At 38.9% G+C, this 10,444-nt stretch overlaps 1 protein-coding gene across 5 annotated transcripts in view; it reads right to left on the bottom strand.

Moving 5' to 3' along the window:
• Positions 1-380: 380 nt before the first annotated feature.
• The window catches only part of loaf (low-density lipoprotein receptor domain containing lost and found), a 104,928-nt gene continuing 94,864 nt past the window's right edge, over positions 381-10,444 (bottom strand). For 3 of the 5 annotated variants that reach the window (XM_080274715.1, XM_080274713.1, XM_080274711.1), the window contains 2 exons: positions 4,626-4,776; positions 381-1,480 (listed from right to left, as the gene is read on the bottom strand). In XM_080274715.1, the coding sequence (XP_080130841.1) occupies positions 4,685-4,776 (92 nt within the window). In that variant the 3' untranslated portion in view covers positions 381-1,480; positions 4,626-4,684. Of the gene's footprint in view, positions 1,481-4,625; positions 4,777-10,444 lie in introns of those variants that run through there. The other 2 variants (XM_080274714.1, XM_080274712.1) reach the window with 1 other exon arrangement.

Below are 10,444 nucleotides of genomic sequence, written 5' to 3' on the forward strand. Positions count from 1 at the left end.
TGGGGTGGGAGTATTTGGTTCAGTAAGATCCAATAAACTTTTGTTTTATTCTGCAGTTCTCTATTTTGTGTGTTATTCCATACAAAATACAATTTAATTACAGCATTTAAGCACTGTTATGCTCACCTCAATAGATGTAACTGAGAACTCTGTCAATTAACTTCCCATGGTTTTGCCATTATTAATCTACTCAACTAGGAATATATAATACAGGTGAGATTCCCATATGACCATATTTTAATATTATGAATTATGGTCAGTTTACCTAAATATCAGTAAATTAATGCTGAAGTGTACCAGTGTCATTCATTTGTTGGTAATGATACAGTCAGAGAGCAATTACTCCTAACACAGTTGCTTGGTGAACTTCCACAGGTGAATATTTTGAAGTGTAGAACAATATACAGCAATGTACATGAATGGTGCTTTTAAAGTCTACATCCTGGCTAAATTATTTCCATATTATTAATGACAGACAGGCATACTGTACTTATGAACATGTCTGCAGGAATGTTTCAGTTGGTCATCATAAAAAAAATACTTACTTACTCCATGATGATCAGTGAAGTTGCATGAGATGTAATTACGTTTGCTATCCTGGACTGAAAGTAAAAATCATCCCTTGGAATTCTCTAAGCCTACGGTACAGTACTACATTGTTTATACAAGTGACATTACACAGAGGTTCACTCATCCACACAAAGACATCTCAGAGTTCTTATCTTTCAAGACTTCAAGAGGGTGTTGCTTACAAGAGGAACTTCTGAATTCAATACAAGAGACATATACAGGTGGAACAGAAAGGAAAGTGAAAACGGAAGGGTTTCCAGAACATAGGAAAGAGAATAATACAGGTATCAGAATAAAACAATGACATGATGATACCTTCATGTCACTGTAGGATAATTTTCTTTGTGTACCATATTATGATACACAACGAAAATTATCCTACAAAGAAACAGATGTAACTGCAAGAACAACCTTTACCAAAGCAAAATGAAGAATGTAACAATATCAGTATGAAAAAATTATAACAGTAATACTAGAAGAATCAGGCCAGTCAACAAAGAAAACAATGAGTGAAGAGGAAGAAGTAATAAGAGCCAAACCTGTATTCTTGTTAACTTAGGGATCTTTCTGGCACTTCCTCCTTAATGATTTTTGCATATTACAGCCTACTGTGTTATTCTTTTTTGCATGTTATGTCTTTAGAACACTGATGCATTTAGCATAAATAACATGCAATAAAATACTGATGGGCATATGTTAAAATAAATACATAAGAAAGAGGTGCTATAAAAGCCATCTAAGCCAACAAGAATATGGGTGCATTTGAGAAAGAAGTAAACAAAAAAGTGAGGAGGATCAGTGAGGGTGTAGTAGTGCTGAGGTGCACAAGGGTTGTCTGCCTGGGGAGCAACTTGCAGACAGTGCGAGGCTGCCCTGGGTCAGGGGAGCTGGTACGCTGTGCTCACTCCACCTGCAACAAACAACATTATTGAAAAAAAATTACGTCAGATCTTACGATTATGGTATCATCATCTCCAACATTTACTCCCTCCTGGGAACCACCCAACAGGAGATGGCCATCCAAGAACTGCCTCCAGGTTACTTTGTCCTCGCATACCTCTCTCACTTTCTTGGATACTCTTCTTCCTATTCCTTCTCTCTCATCAGTATACTGTATTACTCCTCTTTCTTTCTCTATACATATTTCAACACCACTGGTAGCATTTATGTTGTTTACATTTAAGAGGCCACTGACCTTGCTTGCACATAGGTCTTCTCACCTGATGACAGCTCCCTGTGTGTAATGAGCCTGAGCCATTTCCATCTCCAATCCCCTAGCCTAGAGTGTTCCATGGAGGACCTTACTCTATGCCTTCCTTGGTCTACCTCTGGGTACTCTTCTCTCCACATTTACATCTGTGACCCTCTTCAATTAAACCCCTTCGCCCCTCATCTCAACATATTCAAACTATCTCAACACACTAGTTTGTATCACCTCTCTAAACCAAATACCTCTTACAGCACACAATTGTCAGTTTTGTCAAACACTGAGACTACTCATCCCCCTCAACATCCTCATTTCTATGTGTTCTAGTATCCATGTACAGTATTTTCTTACTTCACAAGCCAGGTCTCACTGGCATACAACAAAACACTTCTCATACAATTTGTAGAGAATGTCCACAGCATAAAATGGCATCCCCTTTACAGACAGAAGGAACAGTTCTCTAAATTTCTTCCATTTCTCCTCTAACAATGGTTAACAGTAAGAAAACACTGCCAATGGTGAAGAGTAACATCCAGTTTTTATTACTCCTTTCAGTGTGCAAGAGCATAAGATAAGGCTACCATACAGTAGTCCAAAACACTTAAGGGTACATGACTGACCAGCCTACCCCTTATTTGTTGCTGATGTTGTCCCAGGTCCACCTGGAAATGAAACTGGTGAACTGCAGGCTGAAGCTGCCTTTATCCTGCAGTCAGTTCATCATTCTCTTTGAGGAGATTTGGTGAGAGGTCAGAGATGTTTATATAACAAGGGATGTTTATGTAACTGGGCAGAGAACTCATCCAGTTATATTGATACCGCCATGTGAGGGCATCCTTTTCCAACACCATACCCTTGGTAACATTATAGTACATGACTGAAGAACCTCCTGCCACCTACAGGGGATTCAAACTAATGAGCATTCACCTAACCCACACCCTAACAGCTGCTGTACTATCAGTTTATGTAGGCTAGTGAGGCTGAGGGATTTACTACATAAACCTGCAATCTGAAGCTGCATTTCTTTTTTTTTTTTACCTTTTTGCTATATAAAAACAATAAAATCATTGTCTTACTTTATATTTCTCGCAAAACTTAGCACTTGAGCAATTGGTGTGTAAAAAACAAGCAGCAAGTGAGCTTTTAATTGAGGCAAAATGGCTGCTAATCTTTACTAAAGTCACAAGATAAGAATTCATTGGCTTTAAGCAACCAGTAAGTATTAATAAGGCAAAGATTTGCTTCATTGGCATATTTGTACAAAAAAAAAAAATCCAAAGCATCACCAATGTACATACAGCACCATTCCATAGTTTGTGAGGCTAGTGGTACATACTCATACAGCACGGCTACAGATTCAGTGTCATGCAATAATGGAAAGCTTGTTTTGTGTAGCCATTCATGCACTTTCTTGTGTTGAAATCTGGAAGCATATCCTATCACATCACTTTCCTAATGTGAATGGCATCTCATCACTTTAAATTCAGAATATAAACTGGAGTTTAGTTCATTACTTAATTCCAATACTAGCAGACTCAATGTTACAACCAGAAATATGAATAAATCAAACAATAACAAACAACAACACTTACCTAGCCACTTACAAACAGCAAGATAATGATTTAAACACCTGTAATAAAGTAAGTACAAACTGCACAGTCTTAGAACATCCATACACTCATCTTGGCCAGCCCTTACAGGATTAAGGCATCTGGCAATTGATAGACAAACACTCATCTTCATGTTTATCATCATTACTCCTCAAGTGCTAATTATACCACAGGAGTGAATAGGAGTCGAGACAATAAAGTAATAAAGTCATTCTTAGTCCCAAGATTTACTCACATAAACCTTTCTTCCCAGCACCATAATGAACCAAGGCATTCCATTCTGTCTTATTGTACTTTATTCTTACTGCTATGGTTGTTTTATCTTAACCTGGCCCATAGTTTTCTCCTTTTGGAACTTATTTCACATAGCTTGTTGGCAAAAGAAAAAGAAAAATATCAACACACTGGCTCTAAATTCTTTCTATGACACTTCTTTGTCACTAGCACAATATTAGCATTAATTAGTTGTTACAGTCCAGCAGTCAACATGGAGAGATGGCAATTTTAGGTCAAGTAACATGAGTATACCAGGCAATGGCTCTCAGTTTAAGAGAATCCCCTAAGAAAGAAGGACTTAACCTCTTGAGCCACAGGACACCATATACGTATGTTTTATTCTTGCTACTAACTGATAATTTTATTCATCAAAGGAGAGCTCCTCTGCCTGTGAAGGGGTTTATGAAGGTTTTATCTAATCCCTCAAGTATGAAAAGTCTTCCCTCAGAAGAATATGAAAACTGCCCCGATGTAGCAAGAATAAAATAACATACACGTAATCTGACTTAAGTCATTAATGACGGTTATAGGTAACTTCTCCAATTCTAAAAGTCTATCCAAAGATGAAGAAAACTGTCTGGTTCTACATCACAAACCCAAACAAACCTAACTAACACCTCCAAATCTTAGCTCATCTTAACCTGAATACCAGTAAAATATTGTCAGGATCCCTGAGACTAAACTAGACAAACCATTATTTTTAGTAAGACAATGAACACAGACATTATGATTCAAGATTTATCTACATGAAGCCAGCTAATTCCTCCAAACTCCAAAAGTTTGTCCTATAACTGTCTGGATCCCCAAGACTTACCTAAACAATCCTAGCTAATACCTCCAATTTTAAGTCTATCCTAAACTGAACCCCAGGTTGAGAAGGACTTAATGAAGGTTACAACTGACTCCTCCAGTGCTAAGATCATCCAAAGCTGAATAAACTTGTTTGGATCCCTAACACTTACCTAGACGAACCATTCTTCTTTCTGGGTGGAGGACACATCACTCTCTGAGCCTGACGGCCTTATTGCATGGGGCAGCAGAGAGCGGTGAGCAGCGGAAGCGTACTGCGCCCCACCCCTAACACAGGGCGAGCCAGGTTTCCCGGGCTCGAATCTGTCGATGGGGCCGTTAACTGGGGTCAGTTGAAGGGTAGGGGAGTGGGAAGGGAAGGAAAGGAAAGGACAAATGGGAGGGAAAGAGTTACTGGGGAGATGAGGGTAAAAGAGATGGAATAATTTGCTGGGAGGAGGGGAGTGAAGGCAATAGGGATATGGCAAAGGTAAGAAAGGAAAATGGGAAAAAGAGGAATGATCTGGATGGGGGGGGGGTAGTGATAATACGGATGAGAAATAAAGAGATGGAATGGCCAGGAAGAGGATGGGACAAAAATTAACTCAGGGATGAAGGCAGGAGCAGGGATGGGGAGGGTAGGAAAGGAAATATGGAAGGGCATGAATGATCAAGAGGAATAAGAGCAGGAAGGGTTTGGAAAGGGTAAGACAAATGGGAGTTCATGAATGACCTGAGGAATGACGGCAGGATTTAACTGGAAAATTAGAACAGAAGGGTGTGCGAGAAGGACAGAAAATAAACAGGAGGGCAGCAATGATCTGTGGAATGAAAGAAGGAGGGGTATAAATGGCAGGAAGGGGAAGGGACCAAGAGGTACAGGAAGAGAAGTGGCTTGATATATAAAGCAGAATGGTTGTTTAAAATGATGGGAAGGGGAGGGTGTCATGGGAATGAGAAGAAACATTTGGGAGATGAAAAACAGGGATTGCAAGATGAGGATGGTATTTATGGAATTGTATGTGGACAAAGGAAGAAGGATGGCAGGAGTGGAGATGGAAACACTGTATGGGAAAGAGAGAGGAAACAGAAAGGGAAACAGGAAAGAATGGATGTACGAGGTAATCTACGGTAATGGGAACAGGGGAAGAGAAAGGTAATGTTATTAGAGGTGCTGGGGAGTGGAACTGGGAGGGGGGGGGAGTGAACTGCGTCCCACCTCGACACATCTCAAATCTGCAATGAAGTGGCTGATTGCATGGGGAAAAGGGTAATAAAGAGACTCTAAAAAATGGAATCATGTGAAGACCATCTTGAAAGTAAGGAATGGGGAGGAAGGACAACTGTATGATGCAAAAGGGGATATCACAAGTGAGGGAGTGTGACAGAAGCACATGCAGTGGAATTAACAATATTGGCAGGTGATTCTGTGTTAAAGAAGATGGGAGAAAAAGGAAAGAAATAAACACAGGAAGGTGCAAGAAAGACAAAGTGAGTAGAAAACCTGGGAAGAAAAGTAGCAGCCAGATATGTTAAGTAATGGTGTGCTCTCAGAGACATAAATTTACCTCACCTAATCTAATGCTCACTGCACTCTGCTGGGTAATCTTCCTATGCTGTGAGATGCTTGGTATGTTTCTCCTCCCACAACACTCTCTCTGATATGATATGTCTGGGAGAGAAGTGACCGGCATATAAAATGTTGCAGATGCAGTGAAATCCTACTGAAACTTATATCCTCATGGTACGTGAACTGGGCAGACCAAGGTGTGTGTGTGTGTGTGTGTGTGTGTGTGTGTGTGTGTGTGTGTGTGTGTGTGTGTGTGTGCGCATGCACGTGCGCACGTGTGTGTGTGTGTGTGTGTGTGTGTGTGTGTGTGTGTGTGTGAAAGAGAGAGAGAGAGAGAGAGAGAGAGAGAGAGAAAGACCAGAATACTTTGAGGAAAAAAGAAGGCAGGAGGGCCACCTGAAGAAAATGTAAAGAAAACAAGGACACTGAAGGAAGAGGAAAAAGAGGAGGATTTGGGAGAAAAAAGGAGCCTGGCAGAATTGGGATGAAAACGAAACAGAAGAGGGCTTCGGATGAAAGGAAAATAATGAGGGGATAAGAAGAAAAGAAAGTGCAAGCAGATTTTGGAGGAAATGAAAGTAGAAAAGACTTGAAAACGAAAACTATGTAGAGAGGGAAAGAGAAACAAAGGGAGGACAAGAGGAGGAAAAACAAAGAGAGAATAGGAAAGAGCATCAGAAGCAAAAGTGGAAGAAAAAAAGGACTTTAGAATAAAATGAAGCAGAGGAGGGCACAGGATGAAAAGAAAGTAGAAGGCATGCAAAACAAAAGGAACAGAAAAATGAAAGAAAGGACATGAGGAAGCAGGGAAGAGAAAGGGCAAGAGGAAGAGGAAAAAAGAAAGGAAAAGAGGATGGAAGAGAGAAGGAATATAGATGAAAAGTAGGAGAGAGGGAGGTAAGGAAGTGGAATGATGGTCATGATGATGGGATGGAAAACATAGCTGCTCTCTCTACACTGCACTGAGAATGAAATACAAAAACTCTTACATGTGACATCATCAACAGCAGGAGAGAAGACAGTTTTGGATTTTTTTAACTGTTTCAGTAAAAATTTCTTCTTCTGATGCACAATTTACTGAATACAATTCTTACTGTAAATATTATTATTTAACTTGTTGACTGCATAGATAATAATGCATTACTACATTAAGTACTGCACAAGGCACAGGTTATCCTGGTGCTCAGTAAACAAAGAGCTAATCTACACAGCACAATGAAATAACTACACAGAGCTCTACTTTTTTTTTTTTTTAATAAAAATTTATTTCGCTTCAGTTGCTTTAGTGAATACCAACAATAAAAAAATAGTACTAAGATTTTACTCTAAAGCTATGACTATTTTCATATTACAGTACATACCTTAGCAAAAGTATATGAAGCAATGTCTGACAACCTGATGTAAGAGTAACCATTATATTGTATGAAAACTGTTACACACATTTGTTCCATTGAACTAATTCAGATTCAAGACTATTTCTAAATATGCACACAGTTTTCATTAAATTACCATGTCATTTCAAATTTTAACTCCCAATACGCGAAAACAACATTTTCATTTTACATATGCTATTTCAGGATGGTTTTATTCAACTTGTGGAGGACTCTCAAAATGAAGGGGGTTGAAAATGACCTCCATTAAAATCCTCCAATATGAAATGTCTCCCAACAGCTAAAAAAGTCATCAGGTAATAGCAAGAAAAGAAAATGTGTCATCTAATCATAGTGATTAAATCATCTCTCAGAAGTTCCTGCACCAAGTACAGGACCAGATATGAGACAGCACTAACCCCTCAACACTGTGATAGTTTTTCCATTTTCACCAAGCTACCACCAGAGTTCATTCAACAAAGGAAAGGCTTCTGATACTCAAAGAGTTAATGAAGGCTATGCCTAACCCTTCCAGATCAAAAAGTGTTTCCTACAGTGAAGAGAATAATCTGGGGAGAGCTCACCCAAAATTTACAACATATCACCAAACTGAAGGGCTGAGAGAAGTCCCTAGCACTTCTTCCTTACTGGCATACTTTTGGATATTTTGTGTTATTTGTGCACTCTACTGTATGCCAGTATCAAAGCGGTAGATGTGACATGTCAAGAAGTGGTCTGGAAAAAAAAAGAAAAAAGTAAGAGGATGAACCACGAGAGTTGGATGAAAAAATACAAAAGCTTCGAGGAACCAGACGACTGACAAAGAGGTAGATTGAGGAAGACGTGGGATATGGTGATGTGCGCTGACCTCAGACCTAGAGGTATTATTTGACAGCTTGCACAGAGCAGAACAAGGTGGACAGTGCTATCAGGTGAACCCATCTGACCCATGCTATGTGGAAAACAGACATAAAACCAAAAATTATGAATATGAAGGAGAATATTTAAGTACAATATTAAAAACAAATTGACAAGGAAGAGGTGCCACAAAGTCTCCAACCATTGTACAGTACTTAGGTGAGCTTATGAGGCTTTCAAGCACCTCTTCCATGATGACTAACTTTGCGTATTACACCTTTCTGTTGTCTTTATGATACCTATACCATTTTAATACAAACATAGATTGCATACTGTATATAGCAGTATTATTAATGTGCCATAAGCAGAAATAAACTTGCTAAGGATGAGGAGCTGGAAATTTTCCTAGCAACACAGGCTTGCATTCTTGTCAGCCTGGAAGACTTCCCAGCACCCCTTCTCTGGCAATTTATTATGCAAATTGCACCTTAATGTTCTCTTGTATGCAGTCTATGTCTCTTTTATATGATCAAACCTCAATCTTCTCTTGTATACTATCTGCATCTCTTTTATATCATCATACCTTGATCTTCTCTTGTATGCTATCTACCAGACTGCAGAGATGGCATACAAGAATACAGGCTAGCATCGATACAGAAATAAGCTGCTAAGGAAGAGGTGCTGGGTAGCCTCTTTGACCACTGGGATCCACAGAGCCCGGGAAGGAAGGGAAGGCAAGGCTGGGCTGCCCCTCACTCACTTACGTATTTTACTCAATTGTTTCGTCTTCTGTGATAGCACAGCACATACTGTACTGGAAACAAGACACTAAAACAAATCTTCAGCATTAAACCCTCCTAATTCCTTGAGGATTAACCCCTTCTGCCCATGTATGTCTGTTTTATTTCATTCTAGCTGCTGAGTTTTTGTACTGAACAGGTTAGTATGTCTACATCTAACCACCTGGGTTTGAAAAGTCTCTCTTGACCTAAATGAAATAATCTGGATATATCAAGAACAAAATTTAAAATATGTCCTTGGACTGAAAGGGCTAAAGCTTCTTTCTCAGCTGATGGAAACTAGTTACAACTGGACACTGACACAGTAAACAAGTAAATACTGTACTTGTTATTTTGCTGCTTTTCTGATGTTCATGTTTCTGTCAAGCTTAAATTTCTAAAAAATTGCCTCATACAGTTCCACTGCTGCATACACAAGCTGATCTGTCAGTTTTCCCAGTTAACAGTATCAGCTATTCAGAAAAAGTTGTGATACAGTATTTCAGAAAACATCCTTGACTTATACCCAGGAATGACTATACTGGAGTCAGTGCTCTACAAGTATTAATGATTTAGTTCTCCTGTAAATCCATGATAAGAGACAGTTTACAGTAAAATGTCTACCAATTGCACATATTACTACAATATAATTATTCCCTGCTATTTCAGGAATACAATACAGTATTTTATTGAAATATTAAGGGATATAGGTATGGGATTAATTTTACCCTTTATTTTTTTTTTCTTATTCCATTATATATCACCAGATCATAGTTTCCAGCAGCTTAAAAGAATTCAAAAGACCATGACCCTCAAGCTAATGGTAGGCTTAGTGCACAATTTTCTTTAGTGAATGAGAGTTTCCCCAGAATACAGCATACACAGATTATACAGTACCAGGCCACACTGAGTAAAATACGGTGAAGTTAGTGAGAATTTAAGAGGGGGAGCAGCTTAACCAACCCTATATAAAACACACCACCTGATTATGGCATTGTTTCCCATTTAGGATATCGGTTGGACCATCAAGCTGTGCCTTGCTGAGCTGGTAATTTACATGAGCAAGCTTGCACTGCAGGGTTACATCAATGAGATAAAGGATTTTGATGCACTGTACGTGCATATATCAATAAATTATATTCCTTGGTGTCATACCTAAACAACACAAAATGAGCATCACAAATCTTCAGGTTTCTTTATAACCACCCTGCTGAATGATACAGCACAGTGTTATATATATATTTACCGGTATACAGAAAATACATATATTATAGTCAGTCAAATATATTACAGTCAACTATAGATGGATAGACAGAGACTGACTTCAGTAGTATTTTACCCTACATTTAATACAGTATCTGCTCCATAATCACTGTGACACACCTTTACTCATAACATCACAGCTCACTGCACGA

This window comes from Coenobita brevimanus, chromosome 59, assembly GCF_032717465.1.
Source record: "Coenobita brevimanus isolate Jiangsu-jjx chromosome 59, ASM3271746v2, whole genome shotgun sequence".
NCBI classification, from domain to species: Eukaryota; Metazoa; Arthropoda; class Malacostraca; order Decapoda; family Coenobitidae; genus Coenobita; species Coenobita brevimanus.